Source organism: Athene noctua, chromosome 1 (genome assembly GCF_965140245.1).
Source record: "Athene noctua chromosome 1, bAthNoc1.hap1.1, whole genome shotgun sequence".
NCBI classification, from domain to species: Eukaryota; Metazoa; Chordata; class Aves; order Strigiformes; family Strigidae; genus Athene; species Athene noctua.
Genome location: NC_134037.1, coordinates 89,731,890 through 89,752,856, shown reverse-complemented (window position 1 = coordinate 89,752,856; position 20,967 = coordinate 89,731,890). Strand labels below are relative to the sequence as shown.

The following is a 20,967-nucleotide window of genomic DNA, read 5'->3' as shown; positions in this document are numbered from 1 at the left end:
CCTTCACGGGGTCAAGCAGTAGGGCGATTAAAGCAAGGCTCTCCACTCTGCATTCAAGAGACTGAGCAGAGGGGTTGTTCTTCAGAAGGCCTCAACTCCCTGCAGCTCAGCTGCTGCCAGTGTCATCGGCTGGGGTCACACGTGCTGAAGAGCCACCATCAGTGACAGCCCCTGCGGAGAGGGCAGGGCAGCAGCCACCTCAACTCCACTTTCAGCACAGACAAGCACCTGCCTACCAGACTGGTGTGACTTGCAGTACCCACACCCCAGGCAGCGAGGTGACCATTTTGTCTGCCACCTCAATGAATACACCGTGGCAACTTGGAGGGGGCACTGAAAGGCTTCTCGCTGCCACACCGAGCACTCCCACACTGCCTGGCTGGAGGCAGCCGCTGCTGTGCACACAGCAGTCAGTACCCGTGAGCCCGAGCAGCAAGCAACAGCTCTTTGCCCTTTGCTTGCAAGGAGTGCTGTGATTCATATGTACCAAGAGTGGAATACCAGGATTATTTCCTCAAACGAAAATTAACTTCAAATGCTTGTAATTGACCCATGAATATTCATGATCTTTTGGGAGGATTTCATAATTACTCCATTCTGGTTAGGCTCATTTGATCTGCAGTAGTGACAGCAGTAGTTTACACTCCTTCATCAAGATGCCAACAATTTGGCAGCATGACCTTCCCAGTTTCCTGTGCTGGAGAGCAGCTCTAGTTATCCTAATTGCAATCCCAAATGGAGTGGTACCTGAAAATAAATTCACTGCTGTTCAGCTTTAGAAACCGCTCCACTTGGCACTGCTACTAGAGTAAACAGATGACTGACATCTCCAGGAAACTGGGAAGGTCACTCAGCAAAATACTTGCCATTTGGATAAGTAAGATTTTATATGCCGACCTCCTAGAGCCTTCAGCCCACAGCATTATAGCAGAGGGCAGTGAAAGTGCACACACTCCTGGGCAGAAAAGAAAGAAAAGAAAAAAAAAGGCAGACTTTGGCTGTTATTACTACTATGAAATTTATACAATTCATCTATGCCACTCACTAGAAGTACCCCCAAAGAAAGTTAGGCTTAAGAGTTCATACTGCCTATGCACCTGCATGCAAGCTTGCTTCATCACCTCCCACAATAAACTTGTAGCCTGTTGGTCAATTTGAAAACTGTGAGAAAATAGTATAAAAGCTTAGTAAGTCTCTGTAAATGCTGCGAGAACTGATGGCTGGGTGGATGGAGAGAAAACTCATTTGTGCTCCCACAGAAACAAGACTGAAACTCCTTAAACTCCACTCCTGAACACACCAGAGAAAGCACACAGACGAGGGAAATTCCCGACCACAAGGGAAATTTCAGCCAGTATTTACACCATTTTGGATGCTAAAATTAGGAGACAATTTGTTTGAAATATTATTTTCTCAATGCTGGTGCTCTCAGAAGTGTTCATTTAGGTCAAGAGATGAAAAAATATGCACTCATATGAAAGTGGGTCCTGACTATAAGCTGTCAAAACACAGAGTAAAGCAATGAAAATATTAAACTAACAGCATTAAAGCAAAATAAACAGTCAGAAGCCTCAAGTCATGTTTCCATCTCTGGTAATCAATTTCTAACCTTTTAAAGTTCCTCTTCACATACATCTCCAAACTCTGCTTCACAAGGAATTATGAAACTGCTAAAGGCTGCTAAAAGAAGATATGCCTATCCGTTGGCAAGGAAGATGGACTATGCAGCAGCCAAGTGATCTGCTAACCCAGTACGGGAATCAAGCAAGTGAAGCAAGTTACAAAACTGAGCAATTTTTTATGTGTCATCTCCCGTTTACCAGCTGGGGACACAGTAGCCTCAGTTTCTCACCTCCAAACCATCCAGGAATTAAGAAAACATGACTATTATTTAGGAATGCTGTACTGGCACGTACAGGTAATATGTACAGATCCTAGACAATGTGCATGCCCATCTGCTTCCAAAAATCTGGGTAAATAATAAGGTGGCTAAGTATGAACTTTACACATGCTTTCTCTTTTGAGAAGACTAAGAATGTTGAGCTTCTCCTTTACACCTATCTTCTTTAAGAAGCAAAATGGACTAAAAAACTGGTTTCACTTCGCAGACTCCAATTTCTTTACTATGCAATATATAGTTTTAGGGTCAAAATAAGTTTCTTAGACACCTACAATGATGTTTTCAGAATCTGATGAACACAACATTCTCTGGCTTGCAAGTCCTTGGCCTCTATATTTGTACTGCCAACAGTCAATAAGGGCAGGGTGAGCTTGTTGGGAACTGAGAGAGACCAAAAACTCCTTTCACATAAAAATGAATGGCCATCAGACAGCAACAGCCTTCATCCACAGTTGAGCTGAGCTACTCACACAATGGGCTGATTTAAGAGATGTGATGAGACAGACTGAGAAACAACAGTGATGATGTTGATCTTGCTTGGCAGTTTAAGATCACAGATGAAAGATTATTATCTACCTGTGCCTGATTTCAGTGATGTCCGAAAACAAGCCCCAAAATTGGGATTTTATTAACTGAAACCTGTGGCACTGTGGTCCAAACCCAGCTGTCACTGACTTCTACAGAAAGGCTCCCATAAGCTTCAACAGGGTCTGAATTGGGTTTTTACAGATTTAGTGATGGGATACATGAGATAATGAATAAAATAGCCCCTTCTGAAGTCAAATACATGACATTGAAGTTAAACTGTGCAACCACAGGCAGTTTTATGATGACATTTTTGGCAGCATAGGGCCAAATCTAGCAGCTGCTGCAGGGCACTAGGAATTTTGTCATCTATAAACACAGGCACAAGAAAACTAAATGTTTTGGTCTTTTACCCATCTCACACTCCATCATACTTTATTCACAAAGGACTCCAAATAAAACCCGAGGGACCCCAGTCTCCATGCAAGAACTGTGTATTGTAAGTAAAAGCGGCCAAATCAATATATAAAGATTTTTAATGAATATATATATTTGCTATTTAAACCAATCGGAGATAGGCTGTATCAAATACATTTATCTTCACCTATGCAGCAATTTAAAATATTAATGATGCACATGCATTTTTCATGTTATCTGAAGTTTCATTCCCCCTTTAAATGGATTCTTCTATTTATTCTGCCCACTAATACCATTAATTACACAAGCTCCTCAATAGGCTCTTTTATCTCCAACACTTCAGAGATCTCCTAATAGCCTGTGACAGCAAAGGAAAGGAACTCTTTTAAACTTGCCATTTAGTAATTGTTACATAGCTTGCAGTTTTACCTAAGGTAACCAGAACATGCTTTAAAGTGCAATAGGTATCTATTACGCGCAGAAAATCAACTGTAAATTTGCGTATTTCCATGTTAATAGCTGCCTCTCCACAATATGGGTAGTCAGAACAGTTTTGAGTACCAGAAAGCAATGTACAACTACTAATGTTTGTATGTATTTACTTTTAAGTGACACAAAGATATCTATTAAAGACTTAGCTGTTCAAAATCTCAGAAGGACTAAAATGAAATTTCAGAGACAATCTGAGCCAGTCTTTCATGAAAAGCACCTTTAAACCTTCAACTGTCTTCAGAAAGTGTCAAACTGGACTCATTCACAATGTGCCTGGAAGGTCCCATTTCTATTTATAAAGCCACTGCTGAAACTCAGGAATTCCTGCAGCTGAAAATAGTTGAGACTACAGGAATATTTTCTCAAAGTGCTCATTCTAGTCTTTCTCTCCTTGGTATCTGCTGTTGAATTTAGAGAGAGACAGGATACTAGAAGGACATTTGGCCTGAATCAGTATGGCCATAAGTTCCTCACTGTGAGGGTGGTGAGGCACTGGAACAGGTTGCCCAGAGAAGCTGTGGCTGCCCCGTCCCTGGCAGTGTTCAAGGCCAGGCTGGACGGGGCTTTGAGCAACCTGGTCTAGTGGAAGTGTCCCTGCCCATGGCAGGGGGGTTGGAGCTAGATGATCTTTAAGGTACCCTCCAAACCAAACCATTCCATGATTCTTACATTCTTAGTGTTAGGTTATAGTGGTTTACAGCGAGGCTCTGCAGTCTCCTTCCTGCATCTCCTCTGCAAGCCTGCTTTGATCTCCTAAGAATAGGAGAAAGTGTTCCTCAGCATCCAATCAACGAGCCCTGGTCAATGTGTCTGGAGACACAGGAGAGGCCAAGAGGAAAGAAAGCAATTCTGTTAAGGAGAGTGCATGGACAACCACAGGAGGAGAAAGAGGAAAGAGAAATGCATTATTTGGTCCTGTGAGCCTGATCCCTGTAGGACTTCACCAAAGCAAAGGGAATGCTTGGGGTGAGAAGAAACTGTGAATTATTAGCTCCTGCCCCTACCCAGTTCAAAGAATCATATAATCCTTCTTAAGCATGTAGAAAACCCATCATTAAAAACATTAGGGCTTCCTAACATTGCCTGTACACACTCCCATTGCAGACTGGCATGCTGGAAGCCATCTACTCCCCTATTTGCCCATGCTCTTTGGTTTCCATTGCTTTCACTCTCTGGTGACAAGAATGCTCTTGCTGCATGTGCAGACACCACTTACACTCCTTCTCACACTCTCTCTATTCCCTAACTCTATTTGGGTACGCAAGCCAAATTGATTTCATATTCTCTCACATGAAAAGCTATCCTGCTTTCTTTGACAGTCGTACTTGCCTCAGTCTGAATTCATCCTCCATCTATATGGGTGACCAGAATTGCATCCAGGAGAGGAATTGCTAGCCCCTTGCATAGGGGCATTACTATTTTTCTGCTGTCATTCCTAATGCCTCTTCAGACTTCACTAGCTTCTCACTGTTACATCAGGTGTGGACACCTGTGATCATTAACCAGTATGTCTAAATCAGCACATACACCTCAACCCCTTTCTAGCTCATGAGCTCCCAGATTTCAGTAGAAATTGTTAGCAGTCTATCAGGGCAAGCCCTTGCATTAGTGCCATTTCTAGTACTGTAGCCCTCAAGGTCCCACAGCTGCTCCCATCTGATGTTCTGATCTTCCTTTGTACAGATGATGGCTGTCAGCTTTGTGTAACCAGCCACTATGATTAGTGTGCTCCTGCTTTGCATGCCAAGGCTGCTGATAATAACACTAAATAAAATCTCTCCCAAAACTGGACCTTGAAGAATTTCCCTGGTGGCTTTCCCTCTACTCAGCTCCCACTTCAATGCTAGCTACTGTTGTCTCATCAGTCTTCACTACCTGATGCATCTTAGAGTTCTTTGTCTTCTTCAGTTTAACTAATAATTTCTCAGGGGACACCAATTCAGTTATTTACTTGGGTCTAGACAGATTATATTTACCACTGGTCTTTCACCTAGAAATTCAGACCTTAGGTATCATGTCTGCATGAGGGTTGTATGCAGAGCATTGTATCCAAATGTATCCCCAGTTTGGGAGGAGTGTTCTTAAACAGACAGCTGTTCCAGACTCCCTCTCTTGGGAACAGCTAAAATACTTAAAGGCTCACCCTCTGAGAAAACAAAACCTGTTGCCTGGATTTACTTTGAAGTAAGTACTCAGGCCTTCAAGTTTTGTTCCTCTCACATATGAATGCTAATACTGAATTTTTGTTGTAGTGGGACTTCCTTAACATCTCTGTGTTAACTTTTGCAGCTATTGCAGTAACAAAAATTGATCACTTAATTCAGACAATCTAGCAGTGAACTCATTCAAGCTCCTCTATCTCTCCCTCCTCCTTCATACACACTGATGAACAAATAATTTAAGAGAGGGGTTTGTCTGCTGACTGTATGACTTCTACTCAGCAGGAAAATACATTCACCTAATTGCATTTCAAATGGTGAGGATCTGAATAAATGAATGAGTTGTTCTATGAATAGAGAAATTAATGAAGACTAGTTTCCTGTGGGTTTGTGTCCTGTGTGCCTCCATTTCCTACACTTCTGCTGTCCCCTCTACTGCATAGTCCCTATGACCTCACTTTGCCACATCCCACCTAACTCATCTCCTCCAGATGCAGCTCCTCCCTCTCTCCTTGTTGGCTTGTATGTGCTGGTGGGCTGGCATTGGGCTCAACTAGCTGGTGAGCCAGCAGACAGTGGAGCAGGTAGCTGCTGGCTTCACACCTCCGAGGCCCAGACTGCTTCTGCCCCGTTATCTCTTGCAGTCTCAGGAGTCTTGCACAGACTTCAGATATCTGAAAGCTTGTCTCTGCATTAAATCTGATTGGAAACGGTCAATTAAATGGCCAATTAAAAAATGTATTCAGATGACAAGCAATGAGATTGTGTGATCATGTATGCTTCAGCCTCTCAGGAGGTGGCTAAAAACCTCTTGGAGCATGCATGTCAGTGCCAGTCCTGCTCGCAGAGCTTGTCAGGCTTCACAGTTTTGAAGCACAACATTGTGCATAGCAGTCATTCCCACCATCAGCTACTGAGGATACACAGGACATTTCCCATATTAGCATTATGTAAATGATCAGAGCCACCTAATTATAGCTGTACAATGACAAAAATCTCAGCTCACAGATGTCAAGTTAGCCAGGCTTTTAAGTCTTTCATGTCCTGTGGTTTAGATTATTCCTGTTTTATAATTTTCAGATCCATGTTATGATTTTATGTCCAATTAATTCTGTGGGAGGACAGCACTTCTCCAATGAACACAGAGTGAATACAATCAATAACAAATGGGCTGTTATGAGAGTTCAAGTCATTATTGTATTGTTAATATCTTCCAGTAGTTCAGGTTTACTTATTTTTTCTGTGATGTATGACATATTAAATACATAGCAAATGGTTTAAAGGTCCTGTTTTGCTTTCAAAGCTACTACTATATCAGTTTTTTAAAAAGTCATAATGACCCAAGAGGGACCAAAGAAGTTTTGACAACCCATGAATCTTCCCTCAGTGCAGCAGATTTGCATATAGTGTAGCTAGGAGGTGGTTTTGACCCAAATATTTATCATTAACTCTTAACTTGTCATATATAAAGAAAAGCTTTATTTTCAGTTCAGTATTTCTGTTACAGTGTAATTCCAAGAAACAGCAATTAGCTATCAAATGCTGACAACTTGCACTTATCACTGATTAGGACTAGATATGAACTATAAACCTAGCACATTATATAGTGCAACAGCTCATTACCAGTCTAGCTTTCCTAGCTAATCTTTTCTACTAATTTTTATTTAGGGACCTTCTGGCTAGCTCATCTGAAAATTATACGCTAATGATCTGAGCAGAATTGAGAGCTTTAAATGGTAACATGGGAGAAAAAATTATTCTGTTTGATCTCTTTATGTCATGATAGATGCCATTTAATCAATTAGCACAGCAGAACATATCATTCCATTTCAGACCTGGCAAATAGAAAAGGATCTAGACCTTCTCCACCACATAAAAGAGCATCATATACAGTATCAAAGAATGTTTAGGAGCACAGTTACTGAGGCAGAAAAGACACTATTTCCAGTGGGACACCTACAAGTCTACCATAAGGAATTGCCAGGGATGGGACTGTTGCTAATAGAGGGGATGTGTCAGAGACAGGGTCACAGCATTGCGCACTGTGTCCTGTGGAGACATCAGGCAGTAAGGTGGCCCTGCTGCCAGTTAAGCCTCCAGAAGGCTTAACATGGGACGCTGGGTCCCTGGAATGCCCCAGAATCAGAAATGTGGCTTCCAATTATGTCTGCCTCCTTATCCCCTAGCTCTCCAAGATTATGAAAGCATTTGAGAAAATGCAGTCGGAATTCAGATTCTGAATAACCATGGACTAAAGATACTGCAGCAGTGACAATGAGTGCTTCACAGTTATTTGTCAGAACTATATGATAAATAAAAATTACTTCTGAAATATATTAGATATAAAAAAGGAAAAGAACAAGATGTTTCATAATGTCACCACTTTTTAATGAGTGCAAAGGATTAAGATGGTAAGATGTAGGTAGGAACAGGTAGAAAAATATATCTGATCCACATTCTGTAAAGTTTGTGTAAATTAAGGGCATCATGGGATATAGAAGTTCTACATTTAATAATTAATATAAACAGACTGAGAGCAATGACAACAATGTTTGAGAAGCAGCACAAGATCCCATTTAGGGGCTATCTCATTTCCTACAGTCTAACTGTGCTGGAGTTTCTTTTCTGAAGGCTACAAGATTCACCCAACAATACCAATATTGCACCCTGTGTTTACTGGTTCCTACTCTGAATGAGTCAGAAACAGAGACTGTCAAAATGCACATTAATGCCTCAAAAACCAAATTGTGTTTCTAAATCAAGCACTCAAACACATCCGTTGCTGGCTGTGCAATTCAAAGCTTGGATAATGGCAGAACACTGTACGCTGAGCTAGTTCTCAACACTCATCCAGCCCTGACCTTAAGACTAAGTGCATGGCCTTTGATCTGAAAGAAGCCAACCTTTTTCCTAAATATGGTGGTAGAGAATTTTCCTTCCTGTGATGGATGAAAGGAGCAAGAATCCCTCAGGACTCCCATTCTTGAAACCTGCACACCAACAGGAGTGAAGATTTGCTGCCCTCTGATCCTTTCTACATCTCCCAAAAGAATGTTCTCTACTTAAATATGCAAAGTTTGCAGATTTAACTGCCAGAAATGTTTCAATATGAACAAAATCAGACCATAGGGCTAGGAGATGTTAATTCACTATGAGAAAGGAGCCAGGAGGAAAAAGCACCATACATATTCCTATTGCCTATTATGAGATTAACCAAGGAGAACTTACTCCTGCATTCAGGTACTGCAAAATGCAGTGAAAGGTCATATAGGCAGCATATAATTTATAATGTCAGTACAGAACATTTAATTCTGTCCCTTTGTATTTAAGACAATAATCACTGTAAATTTTATTAGTTGTCTTCTAGCACAATAGAATTGTACTTCCAAATTGTGCAGTCTTAAAAATGAACTTACAAAGCTCCAGTTACTGACACAATTAATGGATAATACACAGAGAAGAATACAGAATTAATTAGGTTTAATATGGATTACAGATTAGATATTAGTAGGAAACATTTGGATTTTTATATTTCTGGGAGATTAATTAAGGTGAAGCAACACACTGGTAATATTTATCACGAAGCATTGATTTTACATCTTTATGGATATGAGCATAAAATTATTAAGAAAGTTATTTGTGTTCTGAACTTAAGGTTAATTTCAATAGATAACATAGCTGTCTAATGCATAAAATAGATATGTAATGGCTAGTCAAAATGACCCTCATATACCTACACTATTATTGCTAGAGTTGAATACTACCTTTCTATAATTTCATACACAGCCTGCAACATTCTTTATTCATAGCCCACAACTAGATGTTCCCTGTTGAAAAGATATGCTCTTTTATTGTTACTCTCCTCAGTTATCTACTGTTCTCTGGTCTTCAACAAGAAGGATACCTTCAGCAACAGCAGGGTTTGCTCTCTGATTAGGCATCTGAACAGTAGTGTGAACCTAAGATTCCTTAAAAGAATTGGGTATTGCTCCACATAGAAGCACCATGGATAGAAGCTGGCCAACAGAATTAAAAAGGTATTTTTAAGGGTTATACTATCTTTTGGATGAGTATGATATAATAGCATTATCAGAGAAAATTTTAAATCTTACATATTAATGTAAATTCTTCTCTAATCAAATGAGCCCATTTTTAAAGAAAACCTTATTGTGGTATCTGTTTCCAATAGCCAGTTTATTGTCAAATATATGTACTGACTTGCTTGTATTCACTTTCATTGTCTTATTGCTTCTTGAAAAAAGATATTTGGTAGAAAAGTTTAAGCAAAACCATGAATTTTCTTCGGAGGATGAAAAAACCCATTTCAGTTTTCAGAGTACACCTAACAGATGGGATTGTGATACCAGTAGAGACCAGGGGAGTTCTGCTACAATGCCACAGAAGCATCATGTCCCTTCTGGGACAAGCCCTAACACTGCTGGGAAGACAGGTACCAGCCCCTGGGAGCATGTACATTCAGATTCACAGCAGCCAGAGCCTTCCCCCACACAACACCCTCATGGCCATGGGGCTCGCTGGGCTGATATGAGCGTGAGGGGAATGGACATGGCAGCTGCATGTACACAACTTCACCAGTTGTGTAACCTACTTGATGTTTATGTCTGACACACACATAAATGATTCCAGGCAAAAGAGCACACAGAGGACTGCAATCAAGCGCAGCTCAAAACCAAGAAAAGCCACTGATTATAATGCCATTACACAGCCCATCACCATTCAAAATGGCAGTAGTCACCTAACATGAGAAAAGAAAATCTGTTACCAGCTTAACAGGCTTATTTTTTTTCTGTACGATGCAAAGGTCCTAAAGGTTACCAAAGGACACCCTCGCTTTTTCTGTAAAACACACTCCACAGTAAGCAGCCTCAACCCTTAGCTGAAAAAAACATAGAACATTTCACAAATCTCACTGGAGCACAATGTTACCACACTGGGTGCCAACTGGTTCTCTTTCACAGACATGTATTTTTAGAGTCAAATCTTACTCAGCTTTGGTCCTCCATCAGCCCTTTCACATCGGTGTAAACTATTGCAACTACAGCAGGTGCCCTCAGTTTCCTCTGACATGAGAAGAACTATCCTCCATTACTCCAGCAACATCCGCACATGAGAGAGATGAGCAGTATTCAGGAGGCTCATGTTGGCGTGGTCTGATTGAGTACACAGAGCTCCTATAATGCTCTCTCCCTCTATGAAAAAGAGCAGTTATTTCTCTCATATCATACCTTTGGAAACTTTGTTTTGTTTTGTTTTGTTATGCAGTACGTGCCAACTAGGTAGCAGATCTGGATACTGCATCTAATTCCTGTTCTCTTGCATGGAGTGTAACTTCAAAGAACATCACATGGAGCCTGTGAAAACAGTTGTTTGCAAGAGAGAGGAAATGCAGTCCAGGAGCACAAAAGATTCTACTCTGTTTATAGCTTGAGGGAGACATGAAAATTGTGTTCAATCCTCAAAAGTGCTCCAAGAAGATTTAGGTCCCACTTGCACAAAGATGATGAGGTGCTTTTAACAGCTCACCTTGTCAGTGGCTCCCCTCATTTGCTCTCTGGCTGTCTCCGAGTCGAGTGCACAGGTGCCTAGTGCAGTCTGAGCTGCCCGAAGGGACTGGCACACAGGACATGGGAGCTATGTGAGACCCCTGTCCTCTGGAGCTCCTGCTGCTGGCAGACAGGACACCGGGGAAAGCTGCAGGCTGTGCAAGCTCCCTACAGCGAGGGCAGCAGGAGAGAGACTTCAATCAGTGAGAGCACCCACTCCGGCAAAGAGTGGAATGCGTTGTGCATCCTTTTCCGAGCCCCCCAAATCCCTTCACATCTATGACGGCTCTCAACTTTCTCCTTTTGTTCTATTTATAGAGACTGAAGACTTTATCTCCATTGCTCTCAGGTTTGTACCAGCACTCAAAAAAGCTACCACCATCATTCTGCTACCCAGCTCTCTGCTCTTCAGCACCAGCCGTACCAAAGGGAGCCAGAAGGGCTGATATTTCTGACAGTATGGACATATGTTTTGTCACTGATTTTCAAAATGAACGAAGCTTTATTTCTGCCCAAGAACACAAACTAAGGAACAGGGAGAGAAACAATTCAGTGATTCCCCTATCCCTCAAAAATAACCCATTGGAAAATAATTTTAAATATGGCAAGTAGGACAGTTTGCTGGTGATGAGACAAAATACAGCCAAAACAGTTAAACCTGTTATCTGAAATTAATTTTACTGAGTCTTGTCACATATTGCTAGAAAACATGTCACCTGATGATATTTATAAACAAACAAAACTTTAAAAATTAAAATAATCTAACAAGTTCGTTTTGCAGCAGGAGAGAGCTCTAATTTTAATATTCCAGAAGACAGTTCTAATCAGCCTGCTAAACTCTATAGAGTCAGTGCATATTTTAAAAAATTTACTTCACATCTGTTCTTTGTGTACAGGCCTGGAGGCAACCACTAGCCAGAAAACTTTGATCATTCAGCAGAAGCTAGCTGGTATCTGAAAAGCACAAGAGGATTGTCTTCATTGCTTTCCTCTCAAACATAGCATGAAAATAAGAACTTCAGTAAAAGTTTGTATGGAAAAAACCATCTTGCAGTTACAATGCTATTCAAATGAAGCAGTAAGACAAACTGGCTGAAATATTCTCTGTTTACAACTATGCAATTCTCTTACAAACTTCTAGGGCCTGTCGCTCCATTGAAGGGGTGGTGTTAAATAGAGGCCAAGAAAATAGAGTATGAAGAAAAATTGTTCAACTATCTGCTCAGAAAATGTAAACCAAGTTTTTGTTTATTTTTAAATTAAGGTTGCAAATATTATTTGTATAGATTGAAGAGGAAAATCAAATAGTCCTGCTTGTGCCACTTCAGTAGTCACAAACCCCTATTTATGTGGCAAGTTCCCGTATAACCTTCTTGAGCTCCAAATTCATGGTTACAGACCCATTTGCAACCAGTCAATGGATGACTGTACATCTCCAGTTTTCACATTCACCAGTTCCATCAGTCATGTCCCTTGCAATACCAAACTCAACACTAGGTAACACTTAACATAACTGCCTCTTTCAACAAATAAGCTGTTAATCATCAAATACTGAACATGAACTATGCTATACAATATCCCTTAGCAAGGATTTGAGGATTATCTCATCTAATTAGATATAAGTATGTTTTCTAATCTGTGGTTTTAAGTCAAAACCCAATAAAAAGATTTCATTGACTTACACTGAGTTTTGGATCAAGCACTGGGAGAACTTGATTTTGTAACTCAAAGAGACCCTAAAAAAAACGTGTAACTAAATGAAGAAGGAAGAAAGGCAGTTAACTGAGTTAAATCATCTGGCACAGAAATGGACTGGACATCCCATATCCCTGCAAGGGCAGAGTCTCGATAAAGACAGCACTGAGACTTTCTGGATTTCTTTGATGCCATGGAAGTGTGACAAGTCAGCTGGCTGCAGTTTTCAGACTCCTAAAAGCAGAGGAGAGTCTAGCAGACACACTAGAACATGTTTACTGTTTATTTGTATAACTGCCTGCTATGTGCAAACACCTTCCAAACAAGGATGAAGATAAATTATCAAAATGGAAGTACAGCTCTTCAAAATGGTTAAAAATTTGACTCCAGGACTCTGCACTGAAATGACATAAGCCTAACCCCTAAGCAATCTGGAACTGTTTATTATATAACTCTTAATTAATGTTGTTAGTTACATGTTTATTTTGCTTTTAAATCACCCTACCAATGAAGTGTTCGCTTCAGCTCTTGGGAGGTTATTCCACTGACTAACAGGAATCACTGTTAGCATGCTTTCAAGTTCGTATTCCTCTGTCTCATTACTTAAGGATAAGAAAACATTGTGCCACAATTCTCTCCTCCTATATGTATTCACATCCTTGAAATACTACAGAACAGCTGTCATCTCCCCTCTCAGAGGTCTCCTTTTCCCTGCCAGCTATGAAGCTTTATTTCTGTTCAGTGTTTTTCCAGGTGAGTAACCCTTTCATCTTAGAGCATTCAGAATTCTTATTGCTTCTCTTTTAAATTTTCTCCAGACTGTAACCTCTTCTTAGCAATGAGATGCCCAACTACCCACAAGGGGCCACATACTGGCACTATACAAAGAAAAGCTATTTTCTTTGGTCATCTGCAGTGGGATGTCTCTGCTCTCTTGCCCTGAGTCACACCAGTTTTGTGCAGGGAAAGAAGGATTAGTAGGGAAATGGAAGTTAATTTCACAGATCATATCCATATGCAACTATTCGAGAAATTGGAGATAACCAAAAATGTGAAGGAAGGTTAATAAATACTACTACATGCTTTTTGAACATTTGCTGCATTGCACAAGAGCTAGTTATTCCAAGAATATGACTATTTAAAAATGGTTCAGTTACACATGAAATGAATTATCACCACATTTTCACAAGAGAAAATGTATTAATGTTCAAATGAGCCTGAACCAGTGGTGAAACAGGTGAGAATAAACTGCTGGATACTCTGACTGAAGGTTCAAAATGGCATTTTAATTAATTAAGTACAGATTCCTCTGTATATGATAATCACCACAACAGCCTATTTGGGTCCCACTCAAGTTATATTTCAGGCATAACTGCATGCTTCTGGATTGATTGTTCATTACCAGTCATGTCTGTGCTGGCCCATGACCAAAGTAGTGTCCTTCCATGATGCAGCTATCTGCTGCTGATAGGAATGGCTATTTAAATGCAATTAGTAATTGCTATTAAATCTGACTATAAACCACAAGCACTTCCCTTCTCATTTAATTTTGCAGTCCATCATTATTTGCTTGTTACAGTGTTTGTAAAGTGGTTCAAAGTGGTTCAAAGACTATTGAAAGAGATAGCTCATCAGGCCTGATTCTTCCCACTTGAACACCTGTGCAGAATGGAGCCATGTGTACTTGAGGTGCTTTCTAAAACTGATGTAACAGGATCGGGATCAGTGAATGCAACACAGCAGCTTACATCCACTACACACACATGCAGACACCTCTGCTCCAATAATTATCACATTGCCAGTCTAGCAGGACTGAGTTGAAAACGCAAAGCTGGGGGGAATGGCAGCTCTGCTGAAGCTTTCCTTGAGGATTTTGTCTACTATCTCTCATTAACTTGATGATGAAACACAGTACTGTAAGACATATGCAGATAAAGCTCAAATCTGCACTATCAGCTGTACAAACTGTCCTACAATAAAGTGCATTGTTGATGAACACTACAACAGCGATTGCTGGAGCATGCAAAATCTGTTATCCTCATGCTCCTGAGTTGCAGATTAAATTACTCTAATAAAATGCAAGTTTTCCTACATTCACAGACTGTGCATCCCTGATTCCATCTATTTTATGTAGTTCTCTGGAATAAAGAAGAAAATTGTCAGAATTCAACCTAGTAAAATGGTCAGCTACAGAAAAACCCCAAAGGTGAAAATAATTGCCAGATGCTTCAAGTCCTCATTACATCCACACTGTCAGTGTTTCAGTGCTTACCTCTTGCTGGCAACTGCACTGCTCTTCCATGTTGCCAAAGTACTCTGGCTAGTGTCAAAGAGCATGCACCTAAGGCCAGGTCCTCAGCTGGTGTAGTATGGCATTGCTCCAGTGGCTTCAGTGTCTGTTAGCCAAGGCTCTGATCCGTACGACCTGGCTGCCAACATCATGGAAAAATTCCTTTGTTCCTGAGCAGCTCGTGTTTTTCATAGCTAATTAGAAACTATTTCACATTCAACAAAATCTCTATTGACCGCTCGCCTACAATTGGATCATTCAGGGATATTTCTTAGGCTTATTTCTCTTTTTGAATGGACTCATCTGTTTTTATCTTTTGCTTTCCAGTTCTTCTCTGTGGATTGTTGTCTCCTCTCCATGTTATCTCAGTGTCTCTCAGAGCTCTCCCATTCATTCTGGGCCATTTCCCAGATTCTGTTTCAGCTGTCACTCATGTCCTTATTTTCATTCTTTATTTCTCCTTCTTCTGCTTTCACATTTCCACAGGTAAAACAGCAAAACAGTTCTTCATCCACTTCTAATATATTCAATACTAAATTAACACAGAAAGACTGGAGATTCCAGAGGCAGAACCAGATTTTTTTATGAGGGTTTCTGTGGTCTTTGTTCCATGTTCTCATTGAGAAGAAGAAAAAGCAAGGAACATAAGACTAGTAGATGTAGCAGTGGAAAGCAAAATGGCTGAAATCTCTCAATTAAAAAAAAAAAGTTTCCATTTAGGTGCTGATGAAGTAACAATTAAACAGGTTGCTCATTAGGCATTTCAGCATTAAATTCTTGGGCCTGGTAAGCAGACATGAATGTGTGAATCCCAAAAATCTAAGACTTAGTAAAGATCATAAATAAGGATAAAATCTCCAATAGTAATACTAATTATTGTACAAGAACTGTATTGTGAACTGGTTTTTAGCTTTTCTTATCTTTTCCTGAAAAGTTTTCACTGACATTTCTTCTGAGAAAAAGAATCTAACTCATGCTATAAATGCAAAGGCAAGAAGTATAAACAAAAGATACCTGGGATCCCAGTTCTCTTCACACACTTTTTTTTTTACACAGAAAAACAACTGTAGATAAATACACCCATTTAACCTAGAAAAGAATCTGAATTAGTGGATCCATCCAAACCTCATTTTCATTCTTACTCCAATAATTAAATTACATTTTAAAGAAAATATCTGATGTAGAGCATATTCTTTAGTCTCATCTTTTACACCACATACTATAAGCCAACACTCGCTTTTCTCCATTTCACTTAAAAGCAATAATAGTCTACCCTTGGCCATCTATGTGAGTCCTTAACTCTAAAAAAAAGTGAAAAAATAAGGTAACAGAGACCTAGAAATGGTTAAAACATAAGTAGTGCTTTTTACCAAGACTGAATGCCCTTTGCAAAGTCCTACTTGAATTTCTTCTAGCTCAGATTTATAAATGGGAATAAATAAACAAATGCATAAATAAAGTATTTTCCAAAGGTCATGCAGAAAGAAAGAATGGATTAGCCCATGGTTAAGCATCAGATTAGATCTTAAAACATGGTGGCTCTGCCACTAAGCATCTTATACAACCTTGCACCAGTCACTTAATATAATTTTATTTTCTGCAGATTGGATTAAAAAAAAAAATACTAGCATGTAAGATCTGGGAGGAATTGCAACCATATGACGGAGAAGCAGAAGTGCCAAGAATAAAATACATGCTTTTGACTCACGCCCATCTATTTTACAGACAAGATTCCCTCCTTGGATAAGCATAAGCATGTAGTTCAAAATATAGGATGCCTCCAGAAACACTAACACATTGGGATAGCACATTAAGAGAAAAGCCTATTAAATAAAACAAGCAACAAAATTCTGAAAGATAAATTAATACAGCCTTGTACTTTTCTAAACAGTTTTCTTACATTCTCATAGTCATTAAAATGTATAAAAATGATTATTTCCAAAACAGCGTTACCATGAATTATCACCACCCCTGTTGCCTAGCAACTGGAGTAATTTTTGAATAGTGAGCTATATAAACCAGTATCTGGAGTTTGTGCAAATGGGTATTCATTTGAGGATTTAAAACATATTCATCTTGAAAATCAGAGGAAGATAATATAGCACTAATGTAAAGCTGAAATGCTCTTAAAAAAATAAAATGGCACTAACAATTACTGCAGCTTAGCAAAACCCTCCTCCTGTAGCAGATCTGAGCCCTGTCAAACTTGGTCAGGGCAGGAGCTGACTGACTCCCTTGCTCTTTCTTGGGCTTGCAAGTATTCCCTTTCTAATTTTTATGAAGATGTTTGACATTCCTGCAGAGAAAATAATTCTCGCCCAGCCTGTTGAGGGATTTGCTCGTAACTCAAGAGCAAAAGAAACTGGTGACATTAAATGTATATATTTATATTACATTTATAATATATATATTATATTACATTTTTATATATTTATATTACATTTATATATATTATATGCATTTATATTATATATAAAAATATATAATATAAAATATTATCTATTATCTATTTTAATCTGATTTAAATTTATTTATAATATATTTAAATCAGATTAAAAATTCTATTTTTATAACATACTGAGCTGGAAGAACCCACTGGTTCATGCCATGACAGAATGATGTGCTTAGTAAGGTTCAAAATAGGTCTGGACATTAGCAGTGACAAAGAGATAGCCCACTGAGATACCAGAGAGAGATTATAAGTACATATATGAAAGATACAAACTCCCAGAAATCACAGCCTATTCACTCATTAGCTGCATGCAGTTGTCCATGATAGGGATTCTTTGCCATTCTTCAGACCCATGTAGAATTTAACTGGACAAGATCCCAAATCATATCAAGCAGTATTGTTTGATGTCGAGGATTTCTACATTGCTTTCTTGCAACTTTAGGAGACAAGTTCCTCCTAAAACTAGTGTCAGTCTGTTACCATTCCCAAAATGGGGGGGGGTGGGGGGGGTGCGTGTGTGTGTTCCCAATGGATAAAGATTCCAATTTAAAGGCTTCCAAGGCTTAGCCTTATAGATAAGAAAAAAAAAATGCACAATGTGCTGAACTGCAGCATGTGTTTTTCATAGAGACTGCAGGCAGAGAGGCAAATTCATCCCTGGCATAAATACACAGTCCACTGAAGGCAATGCAGTAGCATCTGCTTATACTAGCTATGAATCTGAACAAGCCTTTCCCTACAACTACTACCTGCGGAGATAAAGCTGGATACAACACTGAAGGGAATTTAAGAGCCTGCAGCCTCTCAGAGTTTAGAGAACTAAATTTCTGCAGCAAGAGAAAACCTGATGTTTATGAAATTGTGAGTTTCCAGGCTCCCAGGAAGCCATGCAGTGCCTACTGACAGGCTGCCATAAAATACTTAATGGCTGTTTAATAGCTCAGATAAAGAAAAGATACTCTATTTTGTCTGCTGCTCTATGGAAATTTGCTGAGACCACACACACAACGTGCAGTGATGTCACATAAGAAAACACTTCCATAGTTTTCCTTTGGTCCCATTCAAAAAAGGCAGTTAACAAAATTTCAGTTTCATCCTTAACAATGAAAGAGAACACCCCTACAGAAAAGGAAATTATGTCAGTTATATAGGCTAGCCACTGCTCTAAACAAGAGATGCTACTGAACACATATCACAACAGTCTCTGGGATGCTCAGCCTCCTCTACAATGCAGCACACACACCCTCCCCTCCTTCCTCTCTTCTCCACAAGGAGCAGTACACACCTGTACTGCCAGATGACTGAGCAAATACTGTTTGTGCTCACCCAGCCACTAGGACTCATTTCCATTGCTCTTTAATAGATCTCATTTGGGAAAAAATGCTTTCTGCACTCCTGTCAGCAAAAAGCAGACAAAATTTGCTCCAAAATATCCCAATATGTTTTTCAAATTACATTTTAAAAGTCCTCCTTAGAAACAGAGACATTGCCTGTGATCTACAGATGACAAACCACTTCTCTATATTTATACTCTATACTATTTGCTCTTATAGAAGTGAATTCAAGAGGAGATGCTGGCCTGAAGAGAGCTTTTATCTTCTTTCAGCAATACAGAATCATTGATGTGGAAGTGTGCTGGCACCTCTGGCTGTGTAAACTCAGAAGTGCAACAGCTAGGAATCACAGAAGGACTGGTAGCTCAGCAAGTAGAAGACATGTTTGGTCACATTTTTTCTCCCAGTCAGGCATTGCTAGGAAAGACAGCTGTTGTATTTGGTAACTATTCCTTGTATGTTTAGTTCTAGCCTAGGGAGCATCATCAACATCATTTTTCTATTCCTACAGTTTGCCTTCCCTTCAGTCCATAAAAACTGACAGGAAGTAAGACAGGTTTCGGATAAGCATAGTTTGAACTAGTTTATGAAGTGCAGAGTTCAAGCTATTTTCACACTACAACTAGGTGTTTGATCCATAAAACATTTCATGAACGTTTATATGTACATATTTAATTGGCCCTTAACTGAATTTCAGTCTGACTGAATTCCAGGAACATGAGACTTTCAAGAGATCACGTTTTAAGCCTGGACTGCCAAATAATTTTGGAAAATAAATGTTAGAAGAAAACTAAAATTATAACTAAATTAATCTTTATTTTTCAAAATTAAGACAAAACCAAAGAAGCAAAACTTGTCAATACCTTGCAATATTTCATTAGCATGAAAAAATAATCATGTTTGTAACCTTTAACATGATTAAAAGGGTAAAAAGTATGGACTGAAATATGCTCTGTGAATGACTTCGTTCAATTTTCATGTCATCCTGTTGTTCCTAACTCCAGATCTCATATAAATGTCCTTCATGAATAGTGACATTCATTAGTACTTCAATTACAAGATGCTACAGTAAGCCATTCCTGTGATGCTAGTTGCTACTCCCTAGGCTTTAAGCTAGAGAAAAGCAATACTGTCCACAAAATCAGAAACTTCTCAGTAGGAAGGCTGTAAAACTGTCCGGGTTGGTTAATGAATCCAAATTTGCTTTCAGACCCATGCACATGGCAAATGGGGTGAGAAACACTCAAGAGAAATGAGTACAAAACATACACACTAGGTGAGCAATTCCTCTAATTTCCCAGAAGCTACCTGCAGTAGCAAAGGCTACTTGTCGAGTGTGACAAATAGGGACTGCTTTGTTTTTGTAAGTGGAAGGCTGACACTGAGATTCAACCCATAAAAAAATAAAATGCAAAGTAACCTTGGATCGCAGAAGGAATCTCATGACAAAAATGCATGCTCATTGTGACATAAATTTTCAGGAAAATAAATTCCACACAATGGACAGCAAAATAATTTTCTCTATAGTGCTGCATTACAGCAGCAACCTTTGTCTCCGTGAAGTAAATATGAAACTGGCTCTCAGATGCTTTGAAATATCAAAAAAAATCTTTGAACAATACTAGAAAACAAAATCCTAATGTGCTGAAATTCAAACCTTAAGATCTTTAAGACACCTGGGTCCTATTTCAGCAGGCTTCTTCCTTTCAAACCTAAATGTTAAATACAGCGTAGCTACCAGATGTAAGGTTAGACCAGGTGTCACCGAACCTTAGGCAGATTTTGCTGTACCTCAGGAGGGCTGCACTGACCCCATCAGACTCTCCCTGCACACCCCTTGTCTGCCCCAGGCCCGGACAAGCAAACTGCTTGCAAGCAGCCTCTCATTAGGTGTAACATAGGATACCACTTACTTGTACGGGATGTGTTTGCTTCCATTGACAAGGGCGAGGATGACATTGCCCAGTGCTGACAATGAGAGACAGAGGCCAGAACTTCCCTCCCGGTTTTTGCTGAGCACTTTCACACAGCTACCCAGGTCAATAAGGTGCAAGCGGCTGCGACCTCCAGACACTGCCGAAAACAAAGAAAGCAAACAGTTAGCATGTGCCTCCAAAAGCAACCTCCCAGGAAAGCAAA

General features: G+C 39.6%; 1 protein-coding gene across 1 annotated transcript in view; it reads right to left on the bottom strand.

The window, feature by feature from the left end:
* KIF26B (kinesin family member 26B) overlaps positions 1-20,967 on the bottom strand; it is a 298,248-nt gene that overhangs the window by 30,003 nt on the left and 247,278 nt on the right. Inside the window, exon 10 of the mRNA XM_074925552.1 lies at positions 20,742-20,901. Coding sequence (XP_074781653.1) covers positions 20,742-20,901 — 160 coding nt within the window. The remainder of the gene's footprint in view (positions 1-20,741; positions 20,902-20,967) is intronic.